The sequence below is a fragment of the Lycorma delicatula genome, chromosome 6 (genome assembly GCF_047948215.1).
Source record: "Lycorma delicatula isolate Av1 chromosome 6, ASM4794821v1, whole genome shotgun sequence".
Classification (NCBI taxonomy): Eukaryota; Metazoa; Arthropoda; class Insecta; order Hemiptera; family Fulgoridae; genus Lycorma; species Lycorma delicatula.
The window spans coordinates 142,263,093-142,283,670 of record NC_134460.1 but is presented as its reverse complement, the minus strand read 5'-3'; the positions used below and the strand labels follow the sequence as shown (position 1 = coordinate 142,283,670).

At 34.5% G+C, this 20,578-nt stretch overlaps 1 protein-coding gene across 1 annotated transcript in view; it reads left to right on the top strand.

The window, feature by feature from the left end:
• Positions 1 to 20,578, top strand: part of LOC142327007 (uncharacterized) — a 157,423-nt gene that overhangs the window by 103,026 nt on the left and 33,819 nt on the right. The window contains exons 14-15 of the mRNA XM_075369756.1: positions 2,750 to 2,886; positions 4,728 to 4,834. Of these exons, the coding sequence (XP_075225871.1) occupies positions 2,750 to 2,886; positions 4,728 to 4,834 (244 nt within the window). The remainder of the gene's footprint in view (positions 1 to 2,749; positions 2,887 to 4,727; positions 4,835 to 20,578) is intronic.

Genomic DNA, 20,578 nt, shown 5'->3' with positions numbered 1-20,578 from the left:
CAGCTTCAGAACCCTATCATACACCATGTTCCACAGCAGGGGACTCGGGGATGACCTCTGGGATACCCCGCATGTGGAACGAAACCATAGCTTCGAACCTCCAAGTCTATAGATAAGGTTCCTTTGATGTAAGTAGCTTTGGACCATTCTTCTCATGTAGCCATCTATGCCTTACGCCCCCATCGTCTGGAAAATTGACTCCTAGCTGAGGGAGTTAAAGGCATTTCTTACATCCAGGAGGATCACTACTAGTATCTTCCTGGTCCTCCAGATGCTGGCAGCTGCGTTATTGACTATCCGTACGACCTCCTTGACCGCGCCGTTCGTGGACCTCCCCGCTCTGAAGCCATATTGCCCTTCATGAAGTCCTCCTCCGGCCAGTATCGCCTCTTGCTGCGGAATGTTTCCTTGTCTCAATAGACCGTTCATCATCCTGAGAGTCTCTTCTGGTGCCTCGGCTACCAAAATACTCACAATTTCTACCGGGATTCCATCCGGGCCCGGTAGAAATTTAGGCCAGGCTCTTATGTAACTTCATCATCCTGCCCGTCCGGATAAGCTCTTCAGTATGGAATGGCAGGATATTCTCCACCTCTTTCTCCTCTCTGTGGGGTTGCTCCGGTCCAGAAACAGCGCCCTTAGTGCTGTTCTGACTTGTGCCACACTTAATGCCGGCAAAGATCGACAAAGTTTTTCAACCACTAGTTGATAGCCACGACCCCAAGGACCGTTGTCGATATCAAGACATAACTCCTTCCAAGATTTCCTCTTCGCCTGTCTAATTGCTACTTTCAAGGCAGCACGAGACGTCGTATACGCTGAGCGGGTACGTTCCATTAGTACAGGATCACTTCCTCGATTAGCCCTTTGGTTAAGCCCTCTCCTTAGCCTATGCTTGTTTGTGCGGCCGCCCAAATCTCCTCTCACTACCAGTACACGTGCTGTCTTCGGGGCCTGCTGTAGGTGACTCCGGTTATTAGCCATTCAACTTGCACAATGTCCACAAATTCTTCTGGCATTACCCTCTCCGCTAATATTTGACGTATTCCCTGTGCAAACTTTATAAATCCCTTCTTAGAAGTGGCCAGTTTTGTCAGCGATTCTAGTCTCTGTTGGGTCTTCAAGTCGTATCGAATCATTAGATGATTCAACAGGCTCTCCTCCTGCAGGACCTTCCAATTACAGTAATCGCCAATGTTGTCTTCGTTAGTAAACGCCAAATCGAACACCGAACGCGACTTCCTCCGTACAAACGTGTCACCTTTTCCGTTAAAACATGTCAGCTCCAAAGTGCTCGCCCATTCATTTAAGTATCGTCCTCGTAGTGTAGTAGCACATACAGCGTCCACTGTATAAACTTGTCTCATTACCTACTTCACAATGGGCACATGTCTACTACAGACTTACCATCTGTGGTTACTGTTAACACACACAGGCGGAGTGCTCGCGGCCTCATCACGTCCAGCTGATTCCCACACGTTTGTGGGGCCCTCTAGATATTCAGCCGGGAGCCTGACCACCGGCGCGTCCTCCAGCATCTCATGTCCCATCTTCTTAGGGCTTCCATAACCGCTCTAGTGTAATTAATAGTCGCTCTCCACGCTGTTTTAGATTCGAGCAGTATATCTTGTACCTCTTCAAGTTCGAACATGGCCCCTCTGTTTAGTTCGACTAGGAGGTGATTCCTCAACTCATCGTACATGGGACAACTGGAATGGCGTGGTGGGGCGTTTCTTCCTCTTAACACATCGGTCAGTCATCCGCTTGGTCCAGGTTAAACCAGGTTAAGTAGACCCTGATCCTGGCGTGACCCGCCAGAAAAAGTGTTAAATGGCAATCAAGGGAGCCATGGGGGCGCCTACACCATCGCTTGACAGACTAAATTTTTCCTTGGAGACACGCGAAGATCGGACCCGTCAAAACCATAACACAGTCTCTGGTTGGTTTTGCAGGATCGACTGTCAGAAGGAGAAATCCCAACCCCGCAGGGGGAAGACCTTGTGACGTTTCCGGTCGCCACACCGCCGCCTCAGTTCTAAGCCCTGAGGGGCTTTCTCGGAGGTCGTCTTTTAGACCCTCTAACTGATTACATCTCTCGTCATCAGCCAGGCGTCGTTCGCGATGCCACCGATGTAAATGCCTCTGCAGGTCAGAAGGACAAAATATTGGGATTGAAAAAGATACTATTTTATGTTTGGCGTAAAATAACTTTGTTAAAAGAGTAATAAACACTTCAAAAGTTTTAAATAAAACTTGTAGAAAATTTTGTTCTGAATAAAATGATTCAATAAAGTCCACAAATATATACAAAGTTATGAATTTCGATATTTATTAAAAATAGAATGTATCAAGATGTGGGGGATTTTAACTAGATATTAAACGAAACAAAATTCTTCCAATCTTTTGACTTTTACCCACATTTATTGAAAAAATATTAAACATGCAGTTTTGGGACCTATATTTAATATTTTGGACAAATTTCATAGAAAACCACAACGTATATTTCACTTAATTTTGATCCCAAGAATTAAAGTCTGGATTGATTTTACAGCACAGAAATCAGAGAAAGGTCTTTCGTCAACCGACACTCGCTAACAAAACACTTCCGAATCTATGTTTCTATGAACTTCTTTATTTTCACCAGTAGAACAAGACCTGAGTGTTTGTTACATTCTTCTTAAGTCACTTATAGTTTTAAAACTATGCGTTGTTTGATTTAACCTCTAAAATTTGTACTTTTTTTTTCCAGCTTCAATTGCAGCATTTTTCGGCGCAGTAAACACATTCGTACATTTGGTTATGTATTTTTATTACCTGCTTACAGCTGCACGACCAGAATATAAAAAATCAGTTTGGTGGAAGAGACATCTTACGCAGCTTCAATTAGTCAGTGTTTTAAGTATTTATTTTTTATAAATGTTTCAATATGTAAAAAAAAAAAGTTTCATTGTCAGCGAGCCCATCGGGCTGGTCTAGTCGTAAACTCGTGGTTGCAAATCACTTGTTTAACAGCTGATTTTCAGAATCGATGTTCTGAGGTTCAATCCTAATAAAAGTTAGTTACTTTTACATGGATTTGAATACTAGACAGTGCATACCGGTGTACTTTGGTGGTTGGGGTTCAGTTAACTACACATCTTATGAATGATCGCCTAAGTCTGTACACCTACACCTCATTTACATGTCATTCTCATCTCATTGCGCTATCGAGGGGCTTATCGTTCACTAGTTGTACAGATTGCAATGTACAATTTAGGAATATATATAATTAAGAATGAAATATTTTTTAAACCTATCTTTCATTTATGAAAAATTAAAAAAACTTACCTGTTTTTAAAATGATAGATCATGCTAAATGTTTTTCATTTCATAAGTTTAGATGTGTTTTTTCTATAATATAATAATTTTTAAAAATTCACTGCTAGTAAACTCAATTTTTTCCTTTTAAATCTGTTTTTTTTACATTTTAAGTAATGAATCTCTTTTCAAGTAATTTTCATCCACTTCTGTTCTATTATAGACTCAAATCCATAATAATAAAAAAAATATTTATATTTCTCTAAAAAAAAAAAAAAACATAAATTATATTAAAAAAATATTTTTCTCAAATCTGACTGAAAAAATTAATTTTATATTTAAAAGAAAAATGTTTAAAAAAATGTAAATTATATTTTATTATATCGATTTTTTAAATCATAAATTTTTTTAAACATATATTAAATATTTTTATCATGTTTTAAATGGTTTTACGGATAATGTTAAAATTAGTTTTACAAATTTTATTTAAATATCTTATCACAATATGTCATCAGACATATGTGGCGGGATGTATATTCGAAATTCAGTATTTTCCACTAGGAAAATTGGAAAACTTAGCTAATGTTTAACAGAAAAACGAATAGAAAACCTTTGGATCAAGTCTTTTTTCACTATCCAGGATAATAGTTTTTTTCATTTTTTTACATATACATTTTTATTCACCTCACGTTTATCTATATTTTTGAATTATTATTTAGTAAAAAAAAGAAATTCTGAAAATAATGCTGGAAGAGAATTGTTAAGAGTAACAAGTAATTTTATAATAAAAAATTTGGTTTTTTCAGTTAGATTGAAGTTTAATCATATAAACTTCTAATTTTACGTATTGTGTATTTTAATACAGTTTTTAAAACTCATTTCTTTTTTTTTCAAAGTAATAAAACATTTTTTTTGTATAATTAACACTTAAAAAGAATCTTTTGATTGTAAATTATTTTTGTGGTTTTGTTATTACTTTTATTATTGTCAATTTAATTTAGATGTGGTTTATTGAGGAGATTGTTTCAGTTAACAAAACTCTTTGTAGTCAAATAAAGAAAATTATACTATCGCTTGATACGTTATTTATTCTGCAGTATTTTTATACTTTGTTTTGTTTAGATATGTTATGGATGTGTAAATAATATTTTTGTCATAAATATGTAAATGAATTCAAATAATTTTTAATTTTATATTATAAATCTCTATTTCTCTTTAAACTGAAATTGCTTCTAATTATAGGAATGATTTTTTTATTTTTCATAAAATATGCTTTATTATTAAAAAAAAATAATTAACCGAATGGTAAAGTAAGATAAATATTTTATAAATTCTAGATATTTTTTCTATTTTACAAATTTATAAAAGTATGATAAACTATTATGTTAAAGTATAAAAATTTAATGTTTTAATTGTATTTTTATTTTCAGATCCAGTTCATAGTTATTACGGTTCATGCTATATTAAACATATTAAACCCTTCAAGTATTTTCCCTAAAGGGTTAGTTGCAATTTTTATACCACAAGGAGTAATTATGTACGTACTTTTTTGGGATTTTTATAAAAAAGCATATAATAAACAGAAAAAGCTTTGAGTAAAATTTATTTTATAGAAATAATGTTTTTATACATTATTTATTGCTTAAAAAAAGTTTAATTTATTTATTAATTCTTAATTATTAAGGTTAATCATTTTGTCAAACATTGTAATAAAATTATAAAATTATGTTAGAAAACTAAGCGAGATGATTCATAACAATGCCTTAAGTAATACTACTTATATTTCTACCAGTAAACAATAATGTTGTAACTTACCTAGTAGAGTTACTCCTACATTTGAGATAGAGTATAAGGAAATACCCACCTAACTGTTAACATATATTTCATTAGTATATTACGGTACGGTCTTTACTCTGAGGCAACCAACCTTCTAGTAAAAATTTTTGCACTCTCACAAACGTTTCTCGTGCCGAAGCATCTGTGATAAAGATAAAAGTATACTAAATCCTACGAAACAAATGATGTTGTTTACGGTAAAATATTGAAAGATATTTCTTGAAATACATAAAGTTAATGTACAGTAGACGTGAAATTAAAGTGTTAATTTAAGAGATATAAGTTTGACTCTTAAATAAACATTTTTATTTCACGATTTACACAGTCGTCCACTAGGCTTAACCTGAATAAATTTCGTTCTTCTAGACAGAAGGAGGAGGACGAGGAGCCAAAGGAGATGGATACTTGTCAAATCTTAAAGATTAAACTTAGCCAACCAATTTTAGTAATGTGCTGCCGAAGCAAATACAAACTTAGCCAACCAAAAAAATAAAATAAATTCATTTAGAATTTTCATAATATGAGTAGAATAGTTGGCCCAATTACTAGTCTACCGAACACACTTTGAAATTAATTGGTAACATATTACTTTGCTTAAAAGGTATGATTTAGCAATAAATAAAATGGTAAAAAAATTATGTCACAAACTTCATAATGGAAAAATAAAAGTAAAAGAAATAACAAAAGGATTGCTTAACTTTACAGGTTTTCATCCTTGAGGGATCTACTTTTCAAATACCACATAACATTTTTAAATATTATTGACTTTATTAATATTTAGAAATTTTGTAATCGATTATAATATACTAAATGGAAAACGGTTATAGAAAATCAATTCCTATAGTGTTTCTAAAGATGATATTTCACTAAGTGTTAAAGAGGCATCAATGTTGTAGTTTTTACCACATGTAAAAATTAATATCTCGATTAATTCCCTTATAAGAAAAAATAGTAATAACCATTTTAAGGTTTAACATATTAAATAGATTTTATGATATCATTAGATATCAAAAGAAAACTTATAAAATGGAAAATCGGATAATATCTTACTCACGTGTTGTAGAAGCCTAAAATGTAATACAATTAAGATCTCATGCACAGAAATACATTGGCTTAATTTGGTGCTTATTAGTTAAGCCGTTTTATAAATATTAAGTAACATATAAAAAATAATTACATTGGGTACGGCCGTACTTGCCCTCTTGTCGAATTGAAGCCAAAATTTAATAAAGGTTAAAATTTACATCAAAATATTATTCATGTGTTTTTAGTATAATTCGTTTAAGAACTACATGTCAAAAGTTCTAAAACTAATTAGGCTAAATCCGATCGACTGTTTTTTATCCTCGGTGGGTCGCAGGAACCCCATTTTCGGGCGAAGTGTTGGGGTCGCTAACAGGTTCCGCAAGATGTTATGAAGAGTGCGAATGTGTACGTGCGCCCTACCGACTAAACCTCTATCTCACCGGATCCCTTCTCGGGGCCGGACCCTCATTTAAGCATCAAATCGGCTCCGGGAGGTACTTTTGCCTCTATCCACCAGGAGGGAGCGGCGCCATGCCTGAATATGCCGTTCGGGGTCACGGAGACCCACTGCTATATCGCTGCCGCCCACCCAAGCAAGCTTACACGAACGACGACTCCATAGAGAACTGTCTCTTATCCACTCTGTACACGATCTTTCTGCTGTATGTCACCCGCAATGAAGGTCGAGATGATGATGAACCTCTGTTCGCTATCTAGCATCCTATCAATGATATTTTCAGTATTCATCGGACCCACCAGTGATGTGCAAGACCGTCGTCTTAAAATAGATCCGATCGACTTAAAATTACAGTTCTGTACATATGTACTACCACTTTAATGAGTTTCAAGTCCTTCGACGCCCTCACAAAAAGCAGAAATTTTAAAATGGTGATAAATACCACCTGCTTATCTGATTTAAAATTAACGCTCAAAGTTTCACGTTGTTAATACCATACGTATATATATATACTCGTAGAAATATTTGAGATAAATTTCAAGTATTAATGTTAAGGCAGCCTATATATATAATTCCGGAATTTCCCGTGGATTTTTGTTGTTATATTTTTCGGATAAAGTGAGTCATGAACGTCGAGAACTGCATAAACCCCCTCACCCAACATTTTTACCCATCACCGTACTTTCTCTTATAACTATAGCTGTTACAATAGCTATAAAAAACTCTTGACGTTAAAAGTAAAATAGTAAAATTAATACGGATGATTCCTATAGAACTATTGAAGATACATCAAAATTGTTAAACTCCACTTTCTGATGATTTTATTTAATTAAAACATAGCTTTCTATGAGTATTTTTAATGTAAACTTTGAGGTTTAGATGATAGTCTTAGATATACAACGATAAATTCAAGGTTATAAAAAAGGGGAAAATATTGCAATATAAGAAAAGAATGAATAATGATTTCAATAATACTGGAAAGGTATGCAATACGCGTAATTAGATTTTCATGCATCATGAAATTCTAATTTTTATTGATAAGTCAATCTACGAAATATAGGTTATCGTGAAATTTCTTGCTACCATCCCTGATGCAAATTTGTATGAAGCAAGCTTACTTGTAACATTCCGTTAAATTTTGTTTGCACTGTATAAAATGATGGGGAGATAAAAACTGCATGATCTTTTATCAGAAATATGAATTGCTGGTATACAAACAGCTGTTACAATTTCACTTCATTTGGATGAACTCTAGGCATGCATTGGCTTTTAAGTAACAGGATACTGTGATTTTGACAGCCGCTTAACATTTCTCGTAGGTAGATTCATTGCAATTCTCTCCTAGTCAACAGATCTCCGATATGAATCCAGCCGAGATGCAGTAACGAAGGCAGCCCGATCGAAAAAAGTTTCCTAACTTTGTCTCGCCAACCACCCATCCTCCTTCCTAAATCTTACAATTATATCACCGCCAGAACATGTCTGACGGTTACATAATTCTAAGATTACAATTATGTCCCTCTTCCGGAAGAAGACAATTATGAAAGAGGAGCGCATTGCATCCTCCAAACAGTGAAGGCTCCGAAACGCGCATTCCTGCTAGGCCGAAAGGACTTCATGCGACGGACTGAAAGGGAATCACGCAGGAACAACGGAGCTCATACGCGGCTAGTCTCCCAAATTCAGCCCTGATCAAATAATTCTTTCCGGTCTTAAGGAATGGAAAAAAGTAAATAATTCCGTCCACAAATAAAAAAAAATAAAATAAATATCCGCCCGTTACAAGAAAGACACAGGACCAAGGGACTTTTGTTCAGGTTCCGCGATTAGAAGGCAGATACATAATTCTCCTGCTATCCTTACGTTCTTTTCCGTTACGTCATAAAATCATATGGAGTTATTAGGTGGCCTGTGCGGAATCTGTAATGAAGTATAAATCAGTTGAGTTATTGTTTACATAACATTCACCGACAATCTTTCCAGACCGCCATCATTAAATTACAGCTATTATTAACGGTGCTCCTTATTTACAAATTTCCGATATTCATATTTATAAAGTAATAACATGTAGTGTGTAGGTAGTTAGATTATATTTACGTTAGATTAGTTTGATAAACGTAACACTGATAATAGTGCAGGTAGTTTTCTCATAAGTGAAAATTGTATTTTTTTTTTATTTCCAATAGTGTGCAATTTTTGAATGTTTGTTAAATACTAAATTTTATGCGACTGAATACGTCTGCACAAAATCACGTCAATAAAATACTAAAATGTCTATAATAATAAAATAATAATTATATCTACATAATATTTCGATCTGAAGTATAATATTATGTCTAGGTTCTCCTTACAAAAAAAAATTATTTTTCGGGATTCAAAAATGGTCTGTCAGATTATACAGTGTCCTATTTTAAACGTCCTATTTTTATTCTTGGCTGAAGGTACAGTAACGGGCATTTCTTATCTTGCTTGACATGGAGTAGTTTGCTTTCCCACAAATTGAGCATAGGCATCCTAATATCCTCTTCCAGCAAGGTAGAGCTCCCTAGCATTGGCTCCTTGAGGTAAGGGAAAGGTTGAATGGTTGGATGAGTCGTTTCTTGGTAGCTGAATTGGAAGAGGTAGTTCAATTCCCTGGTCACCCAGTTTGCCAGAAATAACTCCTCTGGATTGCTTCTTCTGGGGTTACGTCAAAGACAGGTTGTACACGAAAAAATTAGCAAACATCCAGGAGCTGCGTGAGAGTGATCGAAATGTCATTTCAACCACCACACCAGAGATGCTTCAATAAACATGGCAAGAAATCGCCTATCAGCTGGATATTTTTCGTGTAACCTGTGGGGCACATGTGGAAGTGATGTGATGTAATACGATTATTTTTTATAACTTGATAAGAAAGGCTTCAATTTAATTGTTGTTTTATGTTGATAAGTGTAATATTTTGGAAAAAATATAATTTTTTTTAATAAAAATAGGGCATTTTGAATGGGACACTTTGTAGTTTGGCGCAAGTAATTACAGATTACGTAGGCTGTGGTTTAGTAAATGAGATTCTGACCTTTTCCTGCGATTATACTAAGATGAAAAAAAATTCTATCTATTATTAAATAATGGCTGTTTATTTCTAAAAAATAACAATATCACTTTTATCAAATTGTTTTCGAAATATAGCTCTCTGTATGCTTGTACTTCGGCGTGAGAAAAGGCTATATGCTTCCATGATCATTTGTTATAAATTATCAATCCATTTAAAAGATCATTCTACCAACTTATTTGAGATTAAATTAAAAAAAATTATTTTAAATCATATTTAATCTACTGATAAGATTATAAATAATAATAATAATAATAAAAATAATAATGATTTTTTTTTTTTTTTTTTTTTTTTTTTTGGGGAGTGAGGTGGAAATGCATTTACGCACGGAGTGTCGGGCTCCTGCTGATGGTATTATTCCAATCACCATCAGCGGACTACCGACTAAAACCATCCCCCTTGCCACCACTGCCTCAACAACCTCCTGAATTGCGTCTAGGGTCGACCGACCCTGGCGGAAACCGTACTGGTTAGGTGACAGGGCACCTGCCTGATTCATCGCCGTAACCAGTCTTTTCTTTAACAGCTTCTCCAATACCTTCCCAGCTGTGTCAAGCATACACAATGGGCGGTAGGAGGACGGCGACTCTGGGTTTTCTTTTCCTTTGGGAATTAGCACAAGACGCGCGGTCTTCCACCTGGCGCTAAAAGACCCAGCCTTCAGACATGCATTATACATGTCTAGTAGAAGACGGGGCCTGCAGCGCCCCACTAGTTTGAGTACCTCGGCCGGTATACCGTCGGGACCAGGGGCTTTTTTACATTTCAGCGACCGTAGGACTCCTTCCAATTCCTCCATCGAGAAGAGCGGGAAGTCGCCCACGTCGCTGAAGTCCCGCTCGGCACGGACCGAGTGCGCCGGGAACAACGTCTTAACGACGTGTTCCGCTTTAGCTTCGTCTAGTGGAGCTGGTGACCGCGAGACCCCCAATCGCCGAGTTACTATCTTGTAACCTAGCCCCCAAGGGTCTGCATCCACGGTCTCCGTCAGTTCTCTCCAGCAGCGTGCCTTGCTCACGTTGATGGCTCGACGGAGCCGCTTCTTTGCCGTCTTATACTCGGCTGACCTGGCGTTCGCGTCTATGCGATTCCTCGCACGTTGCACCACTCGTCTTAGTCGAAGACACTCCCGGCGCAACCCCGCAATCTCCGGTGTCCACCAGTACACGGGTCGCTTCTGGTGCCTCGGCCCCCCGTGGGGCATGGAGGCGTCGCATGCAGAAGCGATCAGCCGCATAGTCGCAGCAACTACGGCTTCAGCGCCAGCGTCCCCCCCGTTGGCGAAGTTTTCAGGGGCTACCACCCCTGAGGAGATCTTTGAGGAGAATTTATTCTCGTCGATTTTGTTGATGTTATATCTTTTCGCCTGCCGTGGGGGCCCCGGGCGCTCTCGTGTACCATCTAGGATTCTAAATGAGATGTATTGGTGGTCGCTACCGGTATAATCCTCGAGGACTCTCCAGTCCTGGACGAGCGTGACCAACTCTTCGGAGGCGAGGGAAATATCAGGAATGGCTTCCAAATATCCTGGGCGGCGGAACGTCGCCGTGTTCCCTGTATTGAGAATCACGAGTCCAGTACGTGCCGCCATGTCCAGAATGTATTTCCCTCTGGAGTTGGTATGCGCCATACCCCAGTCTACCGCCCTGGAGTTGAAATCCCCAGCCACCACCATCTCACCAGCGGCAGCGAGGATGACATCCTCCAGCGCGTCAACTTTCCGGCGAAAGTCCGCTATCGAATCATTTGGGGTGAGGTAACAGCTAAAAATCGTCACTTCACCGCAGCAGATCCAAACGAAACCCTCGCCTGCGCCGTGCCTCCGAACTTGGGCTCTGCTGCGATACGGAATCCATATCGCGGCAGTCCCGAGCGGGTCTCGGAACCATTGGGAGTCGTCACGGTCCCGGTACTGCTCGCTGATCAGCACCAAATCGGCCTCCCTGTCTCTGGCTAGCTGCAGCAGCAAGTCATCAGCTAGCCGGCTCCTGTTAAGGTTGGCCTGTATTATGTTCAACATTTTAATGGAGCCTTCTCTTCGCCTGCTCCAGGGCTGCCCGGAAGACCTGACACTCCCTTGTTCCAGGTACGTGAGCCAGCTGCGAAGCGTTCACCCCTTTTTCTTGGCAGAGCATGCACCGAAGGGGGGCTGAACACTCCTTAGCCTTGTGCTCCCCTAACCCGCACTTATGGCAGAGCCGGCTTCTGTCAGGCCCCTTGCATCCACGAGCCAGATGCCCATACCCATGGCACCTGAAACACTGTGGGACCTGTGTCCTGGGTCTGATTTGACAGTACAACCAGCCAATCCTTATCTTGGATTGGCTGAGTAGTCTGGAAGCAGCCTTCTCTCCAATTTGTATTAATGCTGCTTTCTGCCCCCTGGAATTAGCACTGGTAACACTAACTCGGCAAATAATAATAATAATAATTATAATAATAATAAAACCTTGATTTTTTACAACTCTGATTTAACATGTATGAGTAACATATCTTCAAATAATTTCAGTTAACGGTTTCTATGTTGCTATTTTATTTTACATTTGATTTTAATTATCAATTATTTCCACGCATTTGTTTACTATTATTTAACATTTTTACGTATAAATGTAGATTTTAATCAATTTTTACTTCGGCGACGAATGTAGCTAGAACATCTACTATATTAAAGGGGAAAGTAAGGTGAAGATTTCAAGAATGAGGAATGAGATTTTTTTACAAACCTTTACGTTTTTGGGCCCAACAAGTTTATGAACAAAAAAAACAAACAACTTATGTGTGTATGTACGTTCGGATCTGTATACGTTGTTTTGAGCCTTCTAACTCAGGATTGACCAGACGAATTTTCTTGAAATTTGGCTCAAATATTTCTACATATGAGGCATTAATCCTGGGGAAATCAATACCAAGGGGGTTGGGGGATATAGCGAAAAAACCAATTTCGACTTCTTCAAAGGTGTTTTAGAGAAAACTTTATTAAAGCAAATTTGTTTAAAAATCAACCCCATTCCATAAAACTGAAATATATATTTTTTATTATTTTGCTTTATTTCCATTCGGTTTAAATATTTTTTGAAATTTATATTCATATACACAGCTATCAAACAAATGTCAACATTTTTTTATTTTAAATAATAGACCCGGAAAAATCTTTCAAATGCAGAAAATCATTTTTGAAGAGAAATTCTTCTAAGAATTTATTCCCTACTTCTGGAATATATATATATGTTTACTGGACCAATTTCTTTTAATTTTTGTTATTAATAGCCGGGAAAGTCATGCAGTACATTGCCAGCGTTTTTATTAATGATTACGAATTTTTTACGGGATCTGATCATAATTTCTCATCTTTACCCAACGCTGGGAAATCGTCTTACTTGACATAATTGACTACATTTATCGTAATTTCCTGAAGTACCAACTTCAAAAACCGTTTGCATCAACTGTCAAAAGACGAAAAAACCTTTAAGTTAAAAATCTTTTAAAATTGTCTATATATATATGTTAATGGTACTGAAATTTAAAATAACTATATATGTAAGTTTTTTAAGTACATTTAAAATATTTTTTGTATATTAATTTTATACTGTACGTGTAAAATGTAACATAATATATATATTATATATGAAAAATATACAAAGTGTACAACGACGTTCTCCAGGGACTTTCATAACCTATTCTACTTGTAATAATAATGGAAAAAGTTCATATAAACATATGTCCTAAAAAGCTTCGTTTGCCAGTTACCGGGTAGTTTGCTTGGGTTTCAGCTACCCCGGTGAAATGAGGTCGTACTAAAATTTTAGAACGTTAATTAAAGGGCAGAATTAGTAATTTATTATGTGGTTTGACCTAAAAAAACAGAATAAAATAAGCTTCAGAACCTTATCTGCAGTAGTTTTTGAGGAATCTGGGGCGAAAACAACAAACTGGAATAAAAATCCCTGTTGTTTTTTTTTATGTGCAAAAACTTTGTTAAGTGGGTAAAAAATACGTAAATCTTTAAAGAAATGGAAATACGAGTAAGTTTAATAAAACAAAGAAAAGTTATAAAAATTCGAATTTTATTTAGAAACACTATACCAGACCAAATAGATTTTACATACCACTTTATAATAAATTTTCAAAAATGAAATTTGTTGGAACGCTGTATACTGGTCTTATTGCTCTTTTTAGTTCATCAGGGCTGTTTTTATGTTTCTTAGCCGTATCCGTAATGCAGACAGTTAGATCCTCACGAGAATGTATTTTTGTTTTGTATACAATATTTTTCATCCATTCCAAGACGCAAAAATCTAAAGATGTTACATCAAGCGATCATGGTGGCCAGGAATGTGGACCACCACAGTCGATCCATTTCTTAGGTAAATGTTGATTTAAGCGATTAAAAACGGCACAAGAGAAGCGCGCCATTGTGCTGGAAACATCTTCAAACAGCTGCATCAATTATTCTTGAAGGAAGTGCAAGTAGAACTCAGTATTTAAGAAGCCATGTATTATGAACGATATAAATCGCTGATTGTGAAGAAAGCCGCTCCATACATTGTTGCTAAATCGGTGTCGAAAATTACCTTCTACCGTTTTAAGATGATTTACTTCTGGCCATGTATGACAAGGCTGCGAAAGTTGTTGTGGCGATTCGAGAAAAATTTGGTAAACAAAACATACTTGTAGAGTTGTCGATTTGTATTCCAACAGTTTCTGAACTCCAAGCGAATTGGACTGTCACCTTGGTGTAGAAGTTGAACTGGCTGTTTATGAAAAGTATACATCTTGTTTTGCTTAAGAGTCTTCAAACCATTGATGTAAAACTGCGGTCTGCTTAGAACGGCGTCGTGTACTGTCGTCTGGACTGCGTTGAACTGTATCGATAATAATTTCATCAATAACAGCATCTCGTTGAACATATCGTTCGTAGATATTAGAAATACAAGGCAGTAGATTCTTTCCCTAAGATTGAGAAGATTGCTAATTGTTTGGGAATCTGAAATCTTACGATTCGGAAAACGTATTTCATATTCTACTGCAGCAGCTGTAGCATTACCATTATACAAATCGAAAATGAATACCATATCACCGTATTCCTCTGTTGTAAATAAGTACGACATTATTTCATTAGCAAACCGATCACGTTCAAACTAAAATTCACAGAAAAACTTCGCTAACGACAGCACAGATCACAATATAAATAATACATAATTCACAGTATACTTAATGTACCTTAAAAAAAGAAATAAACGCTAATACAGTATAGTAGTACACTGTTGATCAGTTGTTGATATATTATTGCCAACTTTGAAATAATAATTTTTCAAATAGTTTATTGTATTTCTGTCTTATAAAAACAATTATTATGTAAACCATTTTTATTTTTTATTTTACCATTGTTGTAGAATTTGTTCTTTTTTTTAATTTTTAACAGTAGCTTTTTTATATACAAATTTTTCAAATAACCAATAAAGAATATGGTTTTTTTTACCTTATGTATTTATTTTTCAGACAAATATAGTAATGTAATATTTCTAAAAAAAATTCTAATTTCTCTAACTTTTCGTTGCTTCATTCAACTTGTTTTACACAGTTTTGTTCAGAAATAAATCTGTACAAGTTCTCTTTAAAATTGTTCCGTGTTTATTTCCCATTTAACAAAGTTATTTTACGTCAAAAATAAAAAAATGGGTGTTTTACTCCAATTTATTTCTTTTCACCCTAGATTTCTGAAAAGCTACTGCAGGTACGGTTCTGGGACTTATTTTATTCGATTTATTTATTTAGGTCTGATCCCATAAGAAATCATTAATTGTACCCGTTAATTATTGTTCTCAAAATTTCAGTACGACCTCATTTCAACGGGGTAGCTGAAATCCAAGTGAAAACTTTTACTAGTCGTAACTTGCAGATGACGCATTTTAGGATATATATTTATTATGAACTTTTTCCATTATTTTCACGAGTAGAATAGGTTATGAAATTCCTGGCAGAACTACGCTATACACGCTGTTATGTTTAAAAAAAGAGGATAAGAAAAAGCGATAAGCTTTTGAGAAAAAGAGTTTTTTCTTATCTTATTTTGTAGCAAATTGCGGATAACTTTTTTGTAATTTAAGATTATTTAAGTTGTCTAAATTTTTTGTTCCATATGAATTGTATGTTAAATAAATAGTTTGGAACTAAATAAACAATTTATAACATAAGTGCGATTTTTTAGTTATTAGTAGAGTAATTAAATTTATTATTTAAAGTAATAATAACAATATGTGTACATATAGGTGCGTGTAAGATTACTAGTGTAAATTTTTGAATATACGAAGTTGTATACATTTATAAAAAGGTGTGCATAGAAAAGAGATATAAAAAAAATGTTGTGGGTAGTGGTTAGGGAAATTGGCTGAGAAGACATGCATCCAGTTATCTCGTTTGTCAACTTCAGGATACGTCTTTTTGTCTCTAGATTTTTTTTTTTTTATATATAACATTGTTATTTCCGTCTGGTAAGTCAGTGCTGTCGTTGTTATTTTATTCAGCATTTAATATGCACCACACAATATTTGTTTAGCGGAAAAACGTGCAGTTTTCAGTTGGATATTTCTTTTTTTCTTTTCAGTAACCTATCACACTCTCTTTTTCTGGCTCATTTTTGATAAGTAACTGGTTTTACATTTTCGTATACCTGCACAAGGGGCTGAGAAATAGAGTAATTTATTTTATAAATTTAATATTTTCAGACAATAGAGACTCACAAATATTATTATGAATAAATTAATGTATTTTTAAAGTAACTTGGAATAAATCATTCCTAAATACATTTTACTGAAAGAAAAAAAAAATTTAAACTAATGATGTATTTTTTAAAGAAATTTAGATTTTAATAAAGCATAAGGTGAAGACAGGTTAGCTATAAATGTAGAATCTGCTATGTTATGTAGTTCAATAATGAGTAAATTATACTATTGTAAAATCCATTTTCATTTCTACAATTTTATGAAGATATGATATGGAAAATTTTAATAGTTTAAAATGTAAATGCAGTATAATTAAATATTGTGGAAGCGTTAGGGTACTGAAAACCTTTTTACCGTTACGAATTATATGTAATATCTATTCATAGTAATAAACTTATGCACTGTTAGTAAATAATAAAGATACCACTAAACGCAAAGGTGGTAGGATTTAAGTAAAAAAAATAGAATAAAAGATTAATTTTTAAGAATGACGAATAAAATACAGTGATTTGTTTATTGTATTTTAATGAAATTAAGGTTATTTTATGTGTAAGATATGATACACGATTAATAAAAGGTTCAACAAATAACTAAAATTACGTGTTGAATCGTATATACGAGTATGATTATAAACAGTCGTTAGTTGTCGAAAAGCGAGTACGCAACAATAGTTGCGAGATTTAAAGGCAGAAAAGATAGGTTTACAGTACTCTCAGTACTTACGGAACTATTATTGCCATTAATTATTGACAAAAATCAGATCATCCCTGAAAGGAGAACCAGTTCAAGAACCGTCTTAAGTCAGAAAGAACACTACACCTTGAATTGTGATAGTTTTATTTTAATACGGTAAATGTAATACCTTCCTGAAAAAAAATATATTATGTTTATACACTATAATAAAAAGTTTTTTAATTATTTACCGTAAATCCTTTCCGAAACAAATAAATTACTAGTTAATAACTTACTGGTTTGGACCCAGTACACTGATACACAATAATAAATAATTTAAATAACTTAATTAAATAATTTAATAATGCTCTTGATTAGTAGTATTTATATATATATATATGCCAAGTGTAAATTTATTATTTATTTATTATCAGTAAATTTATTACAATATTTCTTGGGTGTAGTGTATAGTATTTATTAATTTAAGTCTAGAATTAAAGAGCAAAGTGGAAATTTTTAGTAGTGCGCATTGTTGAAGATTCATTACCTATTTTCCCGCTTAACAGCGTCACTAGCATAGATGGCGACTGCTGAAACGAAAGCTTTCAGAATTTTGTAATCGGCTAAGTATGAATCTGTGAAGTTCCTATGAAGTTCGACGTGCGTTCCTTAGAAAGTTCAATTGTGATCCTTCCAAGTGACAATATCCTTACTTACTTGAGTACAATACATAAGAAACATGGCTCGTTTTTCAACTGCAAGATGGAGTGGAGAATTTTATTTGGCAATAAGAAGGTGAGCTTCCTCACTTGCATACCTCTTTTCAGAAACGGTTAAATGACAATTCCCCAACCGTTCGATCAGTTGGCCTAACCAGATGACAGAGATTGTTTTGAGATGACCTCCAAGATCACTCGATCAAACACCATGTGATCTTTTTTCTTTGGGATTTACAAAGGATCTTAGGTATGAACCTTCACTATCTAGTAATCTACCCATTTTGATGGACAGTGTAGAAGAAGCTGTCGCTTCAATTACTCCAGACATGCTAGTTAATAAATGGAACGAATTATCCTATAGATTGGATGTGTGCTACGTGACAAAAGGTGTTCTCATTGAACAATCGTAGAGAAAACTGAAAGAATTACTCTTTAATTTTATTTTTTGATTCATTACTGAAAATCGAAGTGAAAGATATTCATGAAACCTTGATATTCTTTTTTAAAAACCCTAATGTGGACAACACATAACCTGCAATGTCATGTGGTCAATGTCATATTATTAATCGTTTGTGGCCTGAAATGTAGCTCACAATCATTCCTCCAACAAGTCTGATTCTATTTAACATAACTTGTGTTATCGCTCTCCTGTCCTGCATTACAGGCCACAGTCATTTTCCGCAAAAGAAAGAAATATCAAATTAAAAAATTAGTTTTATGAAAATAATGAAATTATAATATAAATAAATGACGTGAACTTAAAATAAGGCAATTATCACCAGTTTTGTTATACGGTACAAAAATAAATCAGAGTTGTACGGCTAGACTAAGTTAAATTAAATAAGAGCTGTAGAGACATTTATCTTTTACCTTCTATGCAGAACACGAGAGTGGATGGACATCTTACCCAATACAAAATCAGAGAGCACGGGCAGAACACGGTGGCCTGCAATGCTGGACAGGAGAGCGCAAAGAGTTAAATTACATTTACACGTTTTTTTTAAAATGAAAAGTACATTAAATTTTATGTCATTAAAAACTTCTGATTTTTTCATTTTTTAAAATTTATTAAAGAATTGGAGACTCGTATCTCACTTTCAAATGAAATAGTTTAAATACAGTACAGCAAACAATGTGTATACTTTTATGTAATTTAGTAGGAGTACAAGAAAGTCATGTGGTATCCACATCAAACTTTGGTTGAATCGCTCAATTAAACATACATACATACAAGAGATATTGGTTCAAATAGTAGTATATATAAGATAATACATAAATACATAAGACAGTAATTCATTTGTATAAAAGAATTTGTACAAATTCACTTTATAAACATTAAAAAAATTCATAAAATCCAAACAAAAAATGAAATATTACCATAATACAAAAGAAAAGAAAATCAAAACAGTAACATAATTAGATTATGAAGGAATTTAGGCCCTTCATAAGGTATAGAGAAGATGCTCATCACTTCAGGAATGTCTTCTCAGCTCAAGAATCACTCACTCTCCAGCACGTGAAGGCGTTTGGATTTTTTCACTGTTTTCAAATAGATACAGCGCTAGATAGTTCACATAATTACCTAGACTTTGCTTGTAGTGTGAACCGAATTGCTTGATTTCCTTGCGTACAGAAGGCAAGTCCAGATAGTTATGAATTCTTCATTCCATGCAAACAACGGCGCCTCTATTATGATTCTGGTCAACATATTTTGGAAGCGTTGTATAACCTCAATGTTGCTCTTATTCGACGTAATCTATAGCTGTATACCATATGTCTAAATTGGTCTCAAAATGCCCTTGTATATTAAACATATTTTTGACAGCGACAAATATAAATTCCTGCTTAGTAACCAGTAGTGCTCCTTAAACCTGATGTTTTTCTCCTTTACATGGCTCTTCCATGCGACGATCAACATGGAGCCTGAGATACCGTACCTTATTTATAATAAATAAATAAGAAAATATTTTATAATGTTATTTTTCAGAAAGAAGAACTTTATATTCTGTTATTTTTACTGTTGCACTCATTTGTATGTAAAGCATTTAAAAGAAGGATCTGCATACTTATTTTCACTGTTTTTTTTGTAGTTGTTTGAAACGATTCAAACTATATTACAGGTAATGCAATTAAAACATAGTAAAATTATAATGTTTAATTTGCAATTAAAATATACAGGCTCTAGTGATAAAAAACAAACTTTTCTTTCTAAAATTCTCTTTGTAACTTTTAATTTTTTAGGTTTCAATCTTAATTTTTAAAGAAAGATTTTAAGTATCATCTATTGATAGCATCAGTAAAAATTAACAGTCTACATGATAAATTACATTTTCTTCAAAAGTATATTAAAAAAGTTGAAATCTCATGTAGCATTTAAGAGTGAGAGAGAGTGAGTGTGAGAGAGAGTGAGAGGGAGTGAGTTTGGAAGAAGAGAGAATTTATGTTCCATGCTAGTAAGGTATTATGTCTGACGTAATTTAGAAGTCTCATATTTTTATTTTTATTTAAGTAAGTTTAAGCTATTTTGCCTTCTTTTCATTCTTTCTCTTGTATAATATCACAACCACTATACCTTGGATTTTCACAGAAAATGTTTTCTTTTAAATTGTACTTTATATTAACATAACATCTTAAATGTATTAACAAAGATTAAATTTCTGATGTGTTTATTTCATTTTTCATTTATTTTGTAATATCAGTAATTTTTTCTTCTGTAATGTAAGAATGATTTATAAATTAATACAATTTTTAAAAT